We start from the raw sequence: 19,158 nt of genomic DNA, 5'->3' as shown, positions 1-19,158 counted from the left end.
TGTAAAAAGGAACAGCATCACAGTTAAAAGTTCTCAAGAAAGCTGAAATTAAATGGATGTATAAAATGCTAAAATTACCTCCTTTTGAATGGAAGAATAATTAGATGTTTGTCTAACCCAAACATTCCAAAAGAAATGAATCCCTGAAAAAGAAAAAAAATGCTATGATAAAAACATTCTGGATGAACAATTGTATACAAATTCCTGAAATTAAGTTTTTAATTCTAATGAAAAAACAGATGTTATAATGCTTACATTTATTTAAATAAAAGTACGGCATGGACAAAATATTTAGGCATCAATACCAACAATGTGATTTTTAAAGTCAGTCAGTCAGTCATATCCTTTCCTTTCAATATCTCTTCCCTCATATCACAATTTCCTAAACTGTATGTTTATCTTGGCTAGGATTATTAGTTTCTTAATTTTCCATGCTTCCTCTTATAATGAGACATACATGACTTAAAAGAAAGTCCTTGCTTAAAAGACTGCAATTGGGACTGGCAACATCGTTAAGTGATACAGTCATTAAGAGAGACACCATGCAATCCTAATGGACTTACAACCCCACTTCATTAAGCAAATCACCCCGTAGTCCTTAAGTGAGACATTATATGACCATGACTTGTGATTTGGCTGCTGGCTTTTTCAACTGACTCTAGTTTTTGGAAGCTCGCTTGAAAGCGCAATATTGATGATCGTGTGACTGTGGGACACTGTAACAGTTTTAAGTGTGAGATCTGGTCATAAAGGGCTTTTTTCAGCAACTTTGGATGGATGCTAAACAGGGCAGTTGTTAAGGGAGGAATACCTGTATTACTGGAAGGAGAATTTAAGAATGTAAGAAAACTAAGGTCTATGAATCAACTGTAATGAACAGTGTATTTTGAAAAGCAAAACGATAAGCAATTTGGCAAGCATGTTAACATTAAAGAAATAAAAAATAACCTCTCAAGACAAGAAGGTAACACAATTAAAATAAAGTTGAAGCTCTCAGAAAGAATTTTACTTCCATAGGAAAGACTAAAGGTAAGATTATTTAAGGAAGAAGCCTGTGGGCTCTTCTCATGCTGCCATATTGGCAGAAAGCAGATTTGCCTTCGTGGTTGGGGTTTTTTCTTATTGAATTACCTTTTCAGTGCAATTCTAACCGTATGTGAGAATGATCTTGCGGGATAAGGGAAAGAGAGGGGGCAGGGAAACAATAAAACGAAAGGAAGAAGTCTCCAGTGGCTTAACAGTCAGAAGATAAAGGCCTTCCCTATTTGATTGGGTGGTTAAAAGTAGTGGCAGAAGATCTGTTCCATTAGATTTGAAAGATTCTTGTTAATGTAGCTGTATAATAATGTAGAACTAACTCATCTAGTTATGTTTCCTGGCTGGTTTACCTGGGAAGGCTGAAAGCAATTTAATTAGCACAAGACTATTATTTCAGCGCCTGGTTAAACTTCACTCAGGCCTTTTAGTGAGATGTCACCAGTAGCGAAATTCTACCTGGTTCGCCCGAACCAGTAGCAGCGGTGATGGGAAGCTCCGCCCACCCATCTGGACATCATGATGTCCTCTTTTTGGTGTTCTACACATGTGCGGAAGGTCCTGTGCTCACATTTGCGATCCAGTAGCAAAGGTAAGTTGATTTTACCCCTGGGTGTCACTAAATATATTAGGGAGAACACCAGCTGAAGTCCTTCATTTTTACCATCTGGATCAGTTAAATCTGCATCCTCTTGGAAATCATTTTCTCTGAATGGCCTCTATTAATGAAACATCCCTAACTACTGACATGGATTATTTCCCTCTTTAAACAGGTGGAACAGCAAAAATTGTCAGTGTACAATGAGCAGTTTTAATTTTATCAAATTTAGGGTAAGAAAACGGGCCAAAAATAAGTCAGGCACTTTCTCTCTCTACCTTACAAATATATGCCAGTACACATTTACATATGGGTTCAATGAGACGTGCTATAAAATACATATGGACAATTTCACATGATTAGTTTGAGACAGAGGATAAATATTTACCTGACCAAAATTAAATACAGCACAGAAGAACTGCAGTTCCACATAGAGTCTCCCAGGCTCTTGGTTAAATAACCACCACAAGCAACTTGATAGGTTCTGTGAAGGAAAAATAAAATGAACAAATGTTAACATGAGTATCTCATTGCTACAATTTTCACTGGCATTTCCCTTGGATTAGAGAGACAATCCCCCCCCCACAACTGTTCAAGTTTAGTGAGTTGCCCCTCTAAGACTAAAGGTAAAGGTTTCTCTTGCACATATGTGCTAGTCATTCCCGACTCTAGGGGCAGTGCTCATCTCTGTTTCAAAGCCGAAGAACCAGCCTGTCCGAAGACATCTCCATGGTCATGTGGCCGGCATGACTAAACGTCAAAGGCACATGGAACACTGTTACCTTCCCACCAAAGGTGGTCCTTATTACTCTACTTGCATTTTTACAGGCTTTCGTACTGCTAGGTTGGCAGAAGCTGTGTCAAGTAACGGGAGCTCACTCCATTACAGCTCAAGCCGCCAATCTATCTGATCGACAAGCTCAGTGTCTTAGCCACTGCGTCCCTCTAAGACTACTATTACTAAAATCAAGAGTTTACTGCAGATCTGAACAATCTTACTGGAGAGGGGTATCAAGACCATGATAATAATTCAGTGATAATGCCATAAGGTGACAGTAGAACACTTGGTCTTTCTTCCTCTCTTCCATTTCTGGTATTTTCTGTGAATGTTTTAAAACATAATTCTTATACATTTTCTCTCTTTCTAAGAAAAGGAAGCAGAAAAGCACACCGCTGCAGTAAACAATCTGACACACACAAAATGACACACACTTTGAGAATTACCCACCCCTGGTTTAGACAGATAGCGTGAAATGGCTTTGCCAACATAACTGTAGTGACAGATGGAAGTGCAATGATTACAGTTGGAATTGTCTACTGAATCTCTGATTCTTAAGTCATAGGAAGTTTAGACAATTGGCCTAGTATCTAATTCAACATTGGCCAGATGAAGGGTGAAGAACCTTTCACCTTTTGATTTTGCCAAAATGTGATGCCCAACATCTCTCACCACTGGCCTGTTGGCTGCGACCATCAGAAGTGAAGCTCAATATTTGGAAAGCTACTTATGATCCATGGCAAATCTAGACAGCATACTAAAAAGCAGAGACATCACCCTGCCAACAAAAGTGCATATAGTCAAGGCTATGGTTTTCCCAGTTGCAATGTATGGCTGTGAAAGTTGGACCATAAGAAAAGCTGAGGGCCAAAGAATTGAGGCCTTTGAACTATGGTGCTGGAGAAAACTCCTGCGAGTCCCTTGGACTGCAAGGTGATCAAACCAATCAGTCCTAGAGGAGATCAGCACTGACTGTTCTTTAGAAGGCCAGATTCTGAAGATGAAAATCAAATACTTTGGCCACCTAATGAGAAGAAAGGACTAACTGGAGAAGAGTCTAATGCTGGGAACGATTGAGGGCAAAAGAAGAAGGAAACGACAGATAATAGGGTGGCTGGATGGAGTCACTGAAGCAGTAGACGTGAGCTTCAATGGACTTCAGAGGATGGTAGAGGACAGGAAGACCTGGAGAAATGTTGTCCATGGGGTTGCGATGAGTCGGACATGACTTCACAACTAACAGCAAGAAGTTATGACCCATTTCTTGTCCACATAAAAAGTTTTGAAATAGGCTCTTCTCACCTCTTCCTAGAAATGCAAGATATAAACCTGGGATATTCTGTGGGCATAGGTACATTAAATTACCTCCATTGCTTTGTGTAGCATCAGGCTGTTGTGACAAGATAGATGACAATAGGTTCTTTAAAAAAGAGCAGCTCTAACAGATGTTCCATTTCTGGATCGAGGGGCCCTATTGATGGTTACAGGAGTTTGCTTCATGCTCTTGGGAAGCCTTGGTCAGAACACTAGGCTATGGCACCTGCATTGTGGAATCTTCTCTTCTCCCCTACCCCGCCTGTCCCAAGATAATGTCAGCCTCATCACTTCTGATCTTCGGGAGATCCCTCAAGACCTGGCTCTGTCAGCAGGCTTGGTGACTTCAGGGGATAGGTAAACTTGTGAGGGGGCTCCGTTATTATTATCCCACCATCTATTATTTTCTTCTCCTGTTTTAGTACTATTTTTACAGTTTTAATGCTTTGTTGTTGTTGTTATTGTTGTTGTTATTGTTGTTGTTGTTATTATTATTATTATTATTAAGCACTTTTTGGATAATGATTTCTTTATACATTTACAATTTGATTGTATCAGAGACACTTTCTGTGAGAAGAGCAATCATATAATAAGCCTGGATTTAACTTCTTTAAAAGTAACATTTATGCTAGTAGCTGATATGAGAAACACACTTTGTAACGGAGAGTAGGGTAAAATGACTACATATAAAGAATCAGATGTTTCTGCCTTCCCACCCAAGAAATTCTTACAGCAAAAAGGCCCACAATGAGAAGCAGGCACAATAGCACATGTCTGGCCAACTGTTGGTCTCCTGTTTGCAGAAGCTGTTCTTCCTGAGCCAGGACACACCTCTGAGAACTGCATGGACTCAAACACTGGTTTGCTGAAAAACATTTAAGTATTAACACATAAGGCATAAACACAACACTGAATCCTGTTGTTCTCTTAACAACAGTCATAAGAAAAACAAGAAAATGAAAACATGATCAAATGCTGTAAGTCAGGGGTGTCAAACTGAATTTCATTGGGGGCCGCATCAGGGTTGTTTTTGACCTTGGGGGTGGGCATGGCCAGCTTGATGTCACTTGTGTTGGGGTCACCTTTGGTAGCCCGAGTGCTCTGTCAGCGAAAATGGGCTCCCAAGCTCCGTTTTTGGTTGCAATGGCCTCCTGCAACCCTGTCAGCGAAAACGGAGCTCAGGAGGGCCACCCGAGTTCCATTTTTGCTGGCAGAAGCACTGTGGGCCGATCCTTCACTGTTTCCAGGGCCGCCCTGCTGGCCAGATCTAAGCACCCCGTGGGCTGAATCCAGTCCCCGGGCCTTGAGTTTGACACCCCTGCTCTAAGTAAACAGAAACGGGTCTTGTTGATATACAAATGAAAGTGAACATATGTGTCCCAGGATAATGTTGCAGGATCCAATCTGGGTTGGTCACTGGAACCAGAATTTTTTTTTTGTCTTTTGAGCTTTCACATTCGTGCTGAAGCCCATTTCCAGGGAGTTCCCCTGAAGATGGGGGGAGGTTCCCTGAAGATGGGCTCCAGCACAAGTCCAAAAACTCAGAAGACAAAAACTCTCATCCAGATTGGATCCTTGTTTATATAAGCCAAAATGCTTGGTTTAGAATTGGCATGCTTTATCTGTAAACCATAACTTATGATAGGGATAGTCAACTTGCTGTCCATTTGCAGTCTCCCAATATTCTAGGTTATGGCTGCCAAACTCCCAGCCCACGGACCGGATGCATCACATACTGGCCACTCACACACCCGGTTAGTGAAGAGGAGAAAAAGTCCTGATACATCATATGACACAGCCGTGATGACGTGAGTTTGACACCCCTCTCTAGGTCAATCCCAGAATTTATCAATGATATTCAATTGCTCACTTTAAGTTGATCATTTCAAAAAAGAGGAAATTGAATGTTAATATGGACAGGAGTTGGTTTGCTTTGTGGTGAGAGAAAAAAATACTTTTTAAAAAAAAAACTGCAAATGTAATACTGCATGGAATTTTTGTTAAAACAAGATTGATTGATGATTTTGGGATTCAAAGATTAAAAATGGATGAAGAGGATTGGGAAAAGATTAAGATATTTACTTTATAAAAAGGGGGAAAGGCCTAATTATCTTTTTTCCTTTTTTCCTTTCCTTTTTTCCTCTCTTTACCTTGGCTTTCTAACTTTTTTTGTTGTTTTGTATACTTTTAGTATATCAAAGACAGCCAGACAGAGATGGTTCTGTTTGCTTGCTACCCAATCCAAATCTTAGCAGAATCACCCCTAGAAAAGTATCAAACCGCAAAAAGATTATAGTAGTGACTATCCAGATTTTAATCTACACTTAAAACATGTTATAACAGGATAGAGACATTTCTGCACACAAACAGCCTGCTTAGATTATTAGCAACACCACCATTTTCAACTTAGCTGGGTCGACGTTAACAGCCTAGCATTTTTTTTTTTACTTCTTGCTTCTACCAAATTGCAGTAGTAGTAGGAATGAGAATTCATGATGTTACAGACTATTTTAAGTTAGTGACATTTATCACTAGATGGCAGCAAAAAGCTAATAAATACTGTACCTTGTGCTGCCAAAGCAACTTTTGTTCTCCAGTTTTGGAAGCCCCAAGGCTTGCTGCTACAGTGCAGAATGCCTTCCTAAACTTATTTTCTTTTCCAAACTCGTTATCAATCCCATCTAGCTGTAGCCAATTATTATATTACAGAACTTGCTTCCCTAAGTGTCAAAACAGGTGACAGATTTCTTTTTTCATCCCTAACTGTATTGCCCATCTATAGACCAATAAAGCTTTTAGGGAGCTGCAACTTGGATGGATTTCTCTTTCTAGACCAGTGCAAGGGCCCACTTAAAGCTTAAGCATGAGCATCTCTATGAAGAAAAGAAGAAACAAGGCACAGTTCAGAGAGGACCAAGATTTTCCTGGATGATTCCCCATGGTTCTAATTACTCTCAAATTTAAATCTAATCCTGGATAAATAAAAGTTACATTAAGCTCTTGCTCTATGATTACAGCATAACATCTATTTTTAAAATAATCTATTAGTATTATTAATCAGCAAATCTATACATCGTTATTTTATATTTTTCTGTTTCAAAGTTCAATAGGGGCATCAAATTGGCGTTAAAGTAACTCAATGTCTTTTCTTTAGTCATTTTCACCATCTCAGCCAATTCCATCAACTTTATCAACCATTCTTCCGTTATAAGTACAAATGAATTTTTCCACTATTGAGCATATAGGAGTCTCATTGCTATTATCATATACAAAAACAGATCACCATGTGCATTTTCCAAATTTTTATCCATCAACCCCAAGAGAGATACCTCTGGTCTGAACTGCAAATTGATCTTCAAGATTTTTTGAATTAATATATCTACTTTTTATTTAATTTTGTTGCGTTTCTTCCCTCTTTCTCTTTACGCCTTTTTCTCTTCTCTTCTGTTCTTCTTGATTAATAGTTTTTGTTAGTTTTTATCTTTTTACTTTTGAACTTTGTAAAGTAACAAAGAAAAAAACAAGCAAATCTAAGCCTCCAAAGCCAGGACGAAGTACAAGATCTTCTCTCTGCCTCTGCTATTCAAAGGGGAGGGATAAACAGCTCTTTTCTCACACCTTCTGGCACAAAGGTTTCACACTGTTGCAACAATGTGAAACCCTTCTCCCCATGTATGCATTAAACATTTGTTTTATTGGCCCCAACATATTTTCGCATGTGCTCTTTAAAGGAGGTAAATATGTTATAGGTGTATTTTTCCTGTTCATAATTTTTGTTGTTGGAAGCTTTATCTGATCGATACTTCTGGTATTGTTTTAACTGTCAAGACATTTAAAAAAAAGCAGTATGAAAATTCTAGGAGGGAACACACGTGCTGAAAAAACAGGTAAGGTTACCAAACTGAAACAAAGCCCTTTTGAATATGAATATAAAGACAGGTATATATACAGGTAGCAGGTGTGCCTCTTGATTTCTCTCTAAATGTCAATTTATTATACAATAACATTAGAAATGATGTCTACATGGGATCTAGAATCTTACTGATGCAATATTCCTGTTCCTTGGTGATGTAAGAAATTAAGGGAAATTATGAAAGCGGTGAAATTTACCGAAATGTCAAAATTGACCTGTTTGATAAGGGATAAAACAATGTGCTGTCATAAAAAACTGGAAACCACTTATGGACCTTTTTATTAAAAATATGCAAATATACTGATAATTTATGCATTTGGTGGTCAAAAAAGGTTGAATATGGGAAGAAGGAATGATGTAAATCTTAAAGAGGGGGGAGAGATAATAAGTTTATATATAAGTGCTGTGAATAAGATTGGAACTCACTTATTTTATAGATTTTTCCTTTTTTTCTTTTTCTAACTGTATTGTTCCTTGAACTTCTACATTTTTCTTTGTGTATTTTAATGGTTACCTTTTACTTATATAAATACCATATATATAACAACATTGAACATCACATAACAACATAACATGGAATGTAGGAAAGAAATTACGTAAAGTGTTCATGACCCCATTGGTTTTGGAGGTGAATCCTCCAAAATGGTGCATGAAAGGCAGCAAAATAAAGATTAGGATTAAAAATAGGCTGGGTCCAAGATAACTGTGGTGGGGAAAATCCTGAAAAATATTCCCCAGGCTATCCCTATAGGGAGTCTCAATGAGCCAAGGCTCTGAATTTTACCATTTTATGCATTCCAAGTTCTCTGGTCTCTGCCTTCCGAATCAGAAAGAATTCTGGAAGCCATAGATTTTCCCTTACTTTGTTTATATAGGTAGTCCTTGACTTATGACTGCCTGCTTAGTGACAATTCAAAGTTACAACAGGGCATCCAAAAGGTTCTTACAATCCGGTTCCAGAATTCTGATAGCCATCCACTCTGTTTGGTCATATAAGTACATTCTGGGCACTTGGAAATATCCTTCATTTACGATCCTTTGCAGTGTCCAGTGATTACATGACTGTGATTTTCCATGTTTTTGCTGAAAACTGGCATTTACTTCCAGTTTTTGGCAAAACTGCCCCATAGCATTTGCTTAATGACTGTGGATGTGCTTAAGACCCCCCACAAAGGTCATAAAATTGGTTCAGTCATGCAGGAGATGTGCTTTTAAACTATCATGACTTATGACCATAATGAGTAGGCTCTGTTTCAATGATAGTTGAGGATTATCTGTATAGCAATAGCACTTAGACTTATATACCTCTTCACAGTGCTTTTAGGGCCCGCTCTAAGCGCTTTACAGAGTCAGCCTACTGCCCCCAACAATCTGGGTCCTCATTTTACCCACATCGGAAGGATGGAAGGGTGAGTCAACCTTGAGCCGGAGAGATATGAACCTGCCGAACTGCAGCTAGCAGTCAGCTGAATTAGCCTGCAGTACTGCACCACCTCGGTATATTAATCATAATGATTCATTTATAAACAAAGCTCAGTTATACAAAGAATAAAAAGTGAAAAATTGCAACTTGCAGCAAAGTATGCAAGCTGCATAAAGAACTCTCTTGTTTAAGATACAGCGTTGCATAATTGGTAAACTTTTGAATTTTACTCCATACAAGATACTTTACCTGTCTCAACTGAGAAAGAACAGTTCTCACTGAGTCCAGCAGTAGATCCGGATTCTTCTTCTGAGCAGCATAATTCTCCGTTTTGTTTTTGACATGTGTAGAAATCTACTAGGTTCTCTACAAGGAAATACACACACACACAGATATATATATACGTATATATTTCTTTAGGCTTTTAAAAAAGAAAATAACGGCAGTTGAATGTGCAATGGACTTGGGCAATGGTTAGGAGATATGCCTATACATTTTTTTAATAAGTTCAAAAAATATCCATAGGTAAACATACATCACATTCTTTTTGTCATCTCTGGCTGGCCTTTCTCCATACTGAGGATTGCTAGAAATGGTACTGAACTCCCAACTCTCACACAGTAAAACTGCAAAACCCATTACGCAGCAGGTGTGGTTAAAATACAATGATTAATATCTCTTCACTGCCGGCTAGAGATGTAGATCACTATGGATTCAACGGGAAAAAGGTGTTCCAGAGCACGTAAGAGTGCTCAGGCTGTTGCAATTTCTTCGAGCAGCTGTGTATTTTCCTGAGGTTGCACAGATGGCTATCACAGCTTGCTACGTTTGGTTTAAACAGATGGAAACAGAAGCTACAAGTGCTTTGAAGCCCTTTCCTCTTTTGGGTCAGGCCTTAATCATAGCCCTAATCTGGAGGGCCATTTTAACCCTAATCCTACCATATGCTTCTTCGATCACATAATTTACTCAATCGCAATTTTGAGATGTCCATTCCTATTTGGATCTCTATTCCTCACTTTAATCTAAGGGACTCCACCACAGTGGTGAAATCCATTTTTTTTTACTACCAGTTCTGTGAGTGTAGCTTGGTGGGCGTGGCAGGGAAGGAAAGTGCAAAATCCCCATTGCTACCCGACTCTGGGGCCAGCCAGAGGTGGTATTTGCCAGTTCTCTCAACTATTTAAAATTTCCACTATCGGTTCTCCAGAACCTGGCAGAACCTACTGAATTTCACCTCTGTTCTACCTCATCTCACAGGTAGCAAGGCAAGGTGCCTGCATCCCCATTACGAAACCAGGAGCAGCAAATTAGAGACCTAAGTTTTTCTTTTATTCTACAATGGTAAGAACCATCATCAAGTCAGGTTTCCTAAAGTCTGTTCCTAAAACTAAGTTGCAGTTGTTCATTATACCTCTTTCGATAGGAGAATCTGTTTCAGAATGAGAGACACTGGGGGAAGATTTATAATGTTGATTCGCTTCCCTTTCGGTTTCTTCTACTTGATGTTGCTGGTTTAGAACCTCATAATTAGTCCCTGCTGTTCCAGATCGGTTCATACACATGAGTGACACACCTGAGAACAATATGCTGATTGTTACGATTACTGCAGTAGTGATCACCTGGCCAAAAGAGGAATCGAAAGGAGGAAGTTAGGCAGAAGTTAAATTATTATGATTATGATTCAATGCACAGTCCACCAGATGTTCAGACTGGATTTGGCATTTTTATCCACCTATCCTTTCCCAAGAACCTGGGATAGACAGGTGTTGATGTTTAAGGGTGTTAGAGGTACCATTGCAGGATGTAAGATGTTCCGGGTAAAGCTGCCTTTTGCAATGGGGAATTTGTCAATGTCGCTGGTGTTTCAAATGGTGCTCCAGTTGTTTTGGGATTGAACCCAAAGCACCTATGACTATTGGTACTACCTTTGCTTTCTTTTGCCATAGTCTAGAGAAGCCGGACTCTTAGGATTCTTTAAATTTTGGGGGGCAGCCATATAGTCAATTAATTTAACGCCTCCCACTTTCAAAATTTTAATGAAAATTCAATAAATGAAAAGCTGCTTCTCTTTATCAAATAACGAGCTTTTGAAAGCTCATTAAGCACTGATCAACAAATGGTAATAAGAGATTCTCCCTACCTGATGTTTACCATAAAAAAATGCTGAGTCAATTTCACCAGTGTGTTTTCCAGCTACTAGAAGAATTCCAACAATGACTACTGGAATGCTGCAAAATGTAAAATACAGTATAAATCATACATACAATTAATTTGCGATATCCTATAAATTTTCTTAGCGATGAACTTTTGCAAACTTACCCCCAGCCGGCTATAGTAATAATTCCAACAGGAATCTTTAGGTTTTCCCTTCTTTTCAAAAGGAGGAGAGAAAGAGCTAAAAGGCCTATTGAAAACAAGGAGAACATCTCAGTCTTGTTCTTTGCAGGAAACGATATTCCCCCCACAAAAAGAGGATATCTCTCCCTCCCCTTCTCTGTCCTGCACTCAAAGGCAGCCACATAACAAGCCTGCTGTTCTTATAGCAACATAATTAGCTTGTGGGACATAAGAACCTGTCCATCCTGCAAATCAAAAGCAATATTTCATTATAGGGATGTCACAATTACTTGTTGGTATGTCAGTATATCATGACAAGAATCAGTCAATATGTTTAGCTGCAGATGCTATAGGAACTCTAATGATTCTTGTTCCATATATTGGAGTGGTTGGCTAGGGAGAAGAAAAATTGAGAGCATTCTATTTTAATTTTTTTAAATAAAAATTGAGAGCATTCTATTCTAATTCTATTTTCTAGGATTAATGTAATACACAATGTAATTTAATTTCTGTAATCATATATGTGGCTCTGGCAAGTTTTCTAATCAAATATGTATTTATCCAGTGTTGCAAAATATAAGCTATGGAGAATAAGTGAGAACTGTTTTCAGACATTGGGAAAGTACTGACCACAAATTTCCTTATTAGAGCTGACATGAGGTTTGGGATTGCAGTACTGAATTCTAAGTAATATATAAAATAAAACTGCTTTTTAAATACATATCCCATCACCAGCCAGCTGGTTGTGAACATTACAAAAGACAGGCTGTATTGAAGGAAATGGGCCCATGGAAAATCTGTAACTCTGGTCATATTCACTTCCAGTCCTTTTATCAACTGGAAGTCACTCCCAAGGTGATTCCTTCTATTATGATGCTTAATTTCTTCTCTATGACACCTGCCTTCCCCTGATCCTCACTTAAGTCCCATTCCCTCAATGTAAAGTGGGACCTCCCTGATCAAGTAGGATTGTGGACGACAGTTATCCAAGCATAATCCTTCAAGCAAATATCTATACTACATCCAATGGACTTCTAATCATACAGTGGCAACCTTCTTGGTTTTTCCCCTCCTGCACCTCCATAAAGGAATGAACAGGAAGAGTTACCAAGATAAGCATCAGATAAAAGAGACCTGAATCCAGGACAAAACTACAATTGGAGAAAGCCACACAAACAACACTGTCACTAATATTTACAAAAATAAAGAGAGAGAGCAGAAAGGCATTCAGACTTCCAAGATTCTATTATTATAATTTTATCATTAAAGTAGTATTAGCCTGCATGATTGATTTCCTAACGTGATCTACCTTGAAAGGTTAACAAAAGTCTCATACAATCCAATAATCCAGTGATTCTCAACTGTAACAAGTTTAAGATGAATGGACTTCAACTCCCAGACATGATGGCTGGGGAATGCTGGGAGTTGAAGACTATTCTTCTTAAAGTTGCCAAGGTTGATAAATATGGCAATAATTCTATTTACGACTTTTATAGGCATTTTTAGGAATGGATAGAGAGGTTGAAGCTGATTCAGTGGTAACTGTTCAATAGGTAGAGAGAATTAAGTGGATGTAAACTGGTGTTAAAGTTTACGCTTCAGGAACATAGGGTAATCTCCAAGCATTGTCCCTTTAGCATTAAGCCATCAAAGAAAACATATATTGCTTTATAGACCAGAAATGTCTACTTACCTGTCCACAGAAAAGCACTATAAAGGGAACAGTACAGGACAATGAAGACAAGAATCTGCACAAAGATGCTTTTCTTCTCAATGGTGAAATTCCACATTACCATGCCCACACAGGCCACGCACTAAAAGAAGTCAAAGCAGTTGTGTTTATTGTATATTTTATGACTGAGATGTAACTGAAGAAATTTTAATTAAAATCTCTCCGACAGTAAAACGACTAACTCTACGAGATTTTAGAAAGGCATGTTCTCCTGCATGAAGGTAAGGGAAGATGCCTCCAAGGCACAGCATGACAAATTTTTCAAACAGTACGGCATCATCTATCGTAGGCAGACCATTGTCAAAACTTATCATTGTCAATCATTTGAAAGCCCTCTGCTTTTCAGGAAAAAAAATATTGACCTTGTTCAAAATTGAAGTGGGATTGCCAAATAAAATGAAATAAAGCCAACATTTTGACATATCAAAAATTTCATTCCTTTTTTTAAAAAATTTTTGGGATTCCACAGATGCCCTCTCACAATGCTGCCTGTGTTTTGGAAGGAGTCTATAATTTCCATATCAGAATTGTATTGTAAATCTTGCTTCTATTTTTTTAATAGTCCATAGTATTAAAAACAAAACTTCTTTCTCAATTAGTGCTAAAATTCCAAAAAGAAAATGCCCAAATTTTTAGACATGAAAATGTTGCATTTTCAGTTAAGAATAATTGGCAGTAGCATGAAAAAAGCAAAGTACAGTAAATACAATCTAACTGGAATGAAAATTCCCCATTGGCTCTTTTGCACTGCGTCTGCTTAAGTTTTTCCTGATTTTATTCAACTGCAGTCTGTAACTAATGCCTTGCAATGAACACTCTGTGAATGAGGGGGGGGGGGTTCCATTGATCTAGACTCTGAATTTACATTACAGGAGAGTCAATATCAGGTATTACACTTACGTATACCGTGTTTCACCAAAAATAAGACAGGTCTTATTTTCTTTTGAACCCTGAAATAAGCAATTGGCCTTATTTTCAGGGATGTCTTATTATTTTTGAGGTGCAGGAGGAGGTGAGTGTGGCTACCTCATGGCAGCTGCTCTGTTGGAATATTTTTGGGGAGGATTTATTTTCAGGGGGTGGCTTATTTTAGTGCATACATTCAAAAGTCTGATTGGGCTTATTATCCAGGGAGGTCTTATTTTCAGGAAAACAGGGTAGCTTAATGTTTAGTTTTATTCACAACTTTTCTATAGCAGCTTTTTTAAAAAAACACCAAAGTGGCATCACACATTCTTCCATCACGCACCCAATATAAAACAGATATAATTCAAAGGCAATAACAAAGTCAAAATCTGCTTGAGCAGAGTGCTTGCATTGTGTACCTTCTGTAAAAAAAAAATAATGCTGTCTGCAAACTACAAAATAACCATTCTTGTGGAGGGGGGGACATATTTACGGATATAATTCTCCATTTCACTAACCTGAGCAATGAGTAAGTTAGTTGTAAGCATATGAGGAAGCTGCTTGTATTTTTTACTCAAGAGAATAACCCCGAGGGACCAGATCTGAAACACAGAGTGAACACAATGTAAGGCTTTCACTTCTCCTAAATAATTATAAAATATTCCACTCAGGTTTTTATTTAAGTGACATTCAAATATTTTGTGCAATTTCTGCTAAGGGATTTTCCTTGGCATTAGTGATATTTCCATAATGGGCTCACCTATCCTTAGAATGGAGCTGAAAATCTCCTCTTTGTGTTGGCATTCTCATTTTTTTCTAAGCTAGCTAATTATCAAACCCTTAAAAACAGAGACACTATACTATATCTCCAGAGTTTCACAGCCTTAGCCCTTCATCTCTGCAAGATGACTTCCACTAGCTTGATAAAGAGTTCAAGGTTTTAAATTTTAGCCCCAGGCAACAATCTTCACCCCCAAAACTGAAAACTCTAAGGAGGGGAGAAAAAGCAGTAGGGGAACAGAATGCAATAAACATTGACTTCTTTTTCCCCGCTTGACCAAAGAAGCTCCTTATTTAATAAGGAGTCACATAACATGTTTGTTTTTCACCCGTTAGTGAAATAGTGTACAACCTGTTCCTTAATAAGACAAGCGACTGCTTAACCGGGAAAGGGTCTGAGTGGAATTGACCTTATTCTATTGTGAAACACAAGATTTCCCCCCCCCACCACCAAAAAAAGTCATTCATCTGTTGTGCTGTCAGTCACATAAGACAGAAGACCATTTGTGGGTGCAAGAGAAGAGCTTCTTTCAAAAAACTGTTGAACAGAAAAGGAGGGGGAAAACCCCTCTTCAATTTCTCTTCTTTTTAAACTTCTGCCTTTTGTTGCCTCCTAACCAGGATGCGTTGTCACATTCAATAATGAGGGTTTTTTTTTCTTCTCATAAAGACCAGGATGATGCATAACATAAGAGAAACACAGCATGAATTGTGTGACAATTATAAAAAAACCAAACCAAAATCTATGGTAGTAATTTATCATCGTGATTACTTTTGTTAATATTCTTCAAAGTCTTATATTTGAGTTATTCATTGACTTATTATACTCCATTTCACAAGGAGTTCAAGACAATGTATATTGCATCCCCTGCAGTTTTTCCCCCAACAACAATAATCCCGTAAAGTAGTTCAGCCTGAATAAGAGAGAATGATTGGTTCAAAATCAACCAATGAGCTTCAAAGGCTGACAGAATCCGAACCTCCCCTCTCCTTTTCTAACACATTAATCCCCATATCTGTTTTTTTTTTTTTTTTAATATTTGTGGTCTTTAGAAAAAAGAAGGAAGGGAAATGTTTGCAAAGTAGAAAGCATGAGAGAGAGATTCAGGAACAGCTGCAGCCTCATTTTATTGCTCTGACATAAAGGACAATGACGGTTTTGAACAGGCTTGCAAGATTCTGCGAATGTATCTTATAAGCAATAAGATGATTCTTGCCATGACTATTCTTTGACCTGGGCTAACTTAAAGGACTGACAACATAATTGGGATAGCTAGTTTCTATTACTCGGCTTTTCTTCAGGCAACAGACTAAAATAGAAACCAGTGGCACAATTGCGTACTCTACATATTTACAAGTAATTTAATCCAAGCTGCATCTCTGACGCACAATAAGCAATTTGCTCCATCATGCCCAGGATATGCCCAAATTATTCCCAGTTTAAGAACCACTGCTACAGAATCTGTTTTAAATGGAACTATTAGCATCGATTCTTTCATTTTCCTCCACGTCTTTTAAACACCGATCAGCACAGTTTTGATTAAAGTGATTACTCACCAGAGAGACCAGACTAACAATGCTAATATCAAAACTAACGTTCTGAATTGCTGCTGAGAGTCTGTCTGGATCCATGGAGGGAATGGTCAATAGCCACGCAGAAACATACATGATGGGGGCAGACACAAAAGTACTGATCACCATTCCAGAAGTTATCTGCAATCACAAATCAAAGTAACTGTATGATGGGACATGTGATAAAGTAAAGAAATATTGCAGTAGGGATTCATATTCAGAATATTCTTAAAGCGAATATAAAGAAAAAACCAGAAACTTTGCTTTTGGGTTTACTGGAAAAAGACTACTGGGAAAAATTTGGAACTTTGATGTTATATATATGTTGACGGCAGCAAGATTACTTTATGCACAAAAATGGAAGAACAATTCCCATCATGGACCAATGGCTGCAAAAGTTGATGGAATTAGCAAAGATGGCTAAATTATTTTGATAAAAGAAAAAAACACAATTACTTTTGTTTCTACCTGCAAATCTCTTCTGGACTTTGTGCTTGGGGCGGGGGGGGGGATGAAATGATGATTTTTAGTTTTACCGATTTGATAGATTTGTTATAGAAATTGGTTGTTTTACTTAATAGTATAAGCTACCCATTTCTATAACAAATCTATCAAATCGGTAAAAGTTGAGGTTTGATATTACTATCTTATTCTACTGCACCAAAAGGAGTCGGAAGTCAATGCCTTTTCCTTTCTTTTCTACACTTCTCCCTTCCCTTTTCCCTTCCCTATTTTTCCTATCATTTGCTTTTGTATTTTTGTATTTTATATTATAAACTAATAAAAAAGATAACTGAGACAAATCAAAGTGATTGCACATTTCCATACTTTATTACATGCCCAACAAATGGGTATATTTTTTAAAACATTGTTTATGCTCTGTACCAGCTTCCTCTTTCTGAGTTACTACAGAGATAAACATATTAGTCTATAGAACAAAACCATTATTGCACGGGCTGATTATAAAGACATTTTTATTTTCCCATTTATCTTACTGGGACAATATTTTTACAAGTACTTCTTGACTTACGACCACCATTTCTGTTGCTCAGTTAGGCAATTGATATGTGCCCAATGTTATGACATTTTTACCATGATTGTTAAGTGATTTCCTGTGGTTCTTAAGTGAATCACATAGTAATTAAAAGAATCCATCTTCCCTCACTGACTTTGCTTGTGAGAAGCCAGTTGCAATCATCATAAGTGCAACGATCAGTAAGTCAGTCACTTTTTTCAGTGCTTTTGCAACTTTGGTCACTAATCAAATATTGTTAAATTGAGGATTACCGATAATGCACTTTTGCATGCATTCCACTTCCTCTTAATCTAGTACCAAACAGAGAAAGTACAGATGTTCTTGAAATCTTGCGGAAGGGTTACCATTATTTATTTCTTTTCCTGGCCTAAAAAGCTACCAAAATATTTAAGTGAAGATTGTGCCATCTTAAATAGAGATTTCTGGTGGCTTTTAACTTCTTTAAAAATTATCCTGAGATATTTTTCATTGGATATCAAGATTAAGAATTACAGCTTTTAATAGCTATGCATTATTTCAGGACCTACAGAAATTCTGCAGGTAAGAAAAGCAGCAATGACATTAGCATTAGCACTATCACTGAACAATTCATGGCCAGTAAATATATATTTTTGCGTTTCATGACAAAATGCTAATAATCTGATTATCTCAAATGAAAACGTTCTACTCTGGGAGATTTATCAGAGGATTCATTAAAAAAAATACTTTCTTTGAAATCTTTGAGGTCAAAATCTGAAGGTTGTCTATAATAAAATGTCTTACACTACATCTGCTTAAACAGGCATTGTCGCAGTGTGATTAACAGTCAGAGAACACAGGGATGGGAATGCATAAAGTGATAGCAGCCTATTCCAATGGAACTTTTCTTCTTCACAAATAAACTCATTAACCAATAAGGAATGCTATATCATTATTTCTCTCTCTTTTTCTCCCTCCAAAGGGAAATCCAATAAAGCACAGACAAAGCCTCTGGTTTTTTTTTTAAAAAAGATTCCTATTTGAGAACTTTTTGCTTCCAGAGTTAAATATTTCAATATGAATCAACTCATGAATCTGATTCAATTGAAGCTAAACAGAAAAGTGCAAATTTGAAAGGTATTGAAAGGTATCAACTTTAATGCTAGTTAAGTGTCAGGCTATACAGTGGTCCCCGTCCCCCCCTAAATTTCTGAAAATAATCAGTTCTTTTACCCATCTTTTTACTCATTACCCAGTTAATTCCAAAAATAAACTTCAATGCATGAAACTTCTGAAACATCCATTAGCATATTTAATTTATTTTCTAAATAATTAAGAATGCTATAATTTTTCCTCAACTTGAAGAAGCCAGTAAAACTTGCACAAATAAATTACAGGTAGTCGACTTATACCTGCAATTGGGACCTGATTTCTGATTGCAAGGCATTCTGGTTGCGAGGTACCCACATGACCAGACCCAATTTTATGACAATTTTTTTGTCATAAGACGGCAGCCATTAAGAAATGCTACAGTCATGTGAACCTATTCATCCAAATGGGTGGGGTTTTTTGCTAGAAATCGGTTTTAAAAAGTTACGAATTGCAGTCACATAACCATGGGGTGCTGCATCCAGTTATAAAGGTGAGCAAGCACCCCAAATGCAGACATGTCACCGCAGGGTATGACAGTGGTGTGGCATGGCCTTTTACAACAGCCAGAAGTTCTTTACAAGTTGGAAAGCACCTCTTCCAGGCTCGTTGTAATTTCGAATA

The 19,158-nt window shown here is 37.7% G+C and overlaps 1 protein-coding gene across 4 annotated transcripts in view; it reads right to left on the bottom strand.

Moving 5' to 3' along the window:
• Positions 1 to 19,158, bottom strand: part of GPR155 (G protein-coupled receptor 155) — a 40,446-nt gene that overhangs the window by 5,110 nt on the left and 16,178 nt on the right. For all 4 annotated transcript variants that reach the window (XM_032209341.1, XM_032209333.1, XM_032209326.1 and 1 more), the window contains exons 5-14: positions 16,377 to 16,532; positions 14,558 to 14,641; positions 13,095 to 13,215; positions 11,384 to 11,468; positions 11,205 to 11,292; positions 10,476 to 10,683; positions 9,311 to 9,427; positions 4,457 to 4,590; positions 2,022 to 2,117; positions 79 to 143 (exon numbers count right to left, since the gene is read on the bottom strand). In XM_032209341.1, the coding sequence (XP_032065232.1) occupies positions 79 to 143; positions 2,022 to 2,117; positions 4,457 to 4,590; positions 9,311 to 9,427; positions 10,476 to 10,683; positions 11,205 to 11,292; positions 11,384 to 11,468; positions 13,095 to 13,215; positions 14,558 to 14,641; positions 16,377 to 16,532 (1,154 nt within the window). The remainder of the gene's footprint in view (positions 1 to 78; positions 144 to 2,021; positions 2,118 to 4,456; positions 4,591 to 9,310; positions 9,428 to 10,475; positions 10,684 to 11,204; positions 11,293 to 11,383; positions 11,469 to 13,094; positions 13,216 to 14,557; positions 14,642 to 16,376; positions 16,533 to 19,158) is intronic.

The sequence above is a fragment of the Thamnophis elegans genome, chromosome 1 (genome assembly GCF_009769535.1).
Source record: "Thamnophis elegans isolate rThaEle1 chromosome 1, rThaEle1.pri, whole genome shotgun sequence".
NCBI lineage: Eukaryota > Metazoa > Chordata > Lepidosauria > Squamata > Colubridae > Thamnophis > Thamnophis elegans.
This window is presented reverse-complemented; position numbering and strand designations above follow the sequence as displayed.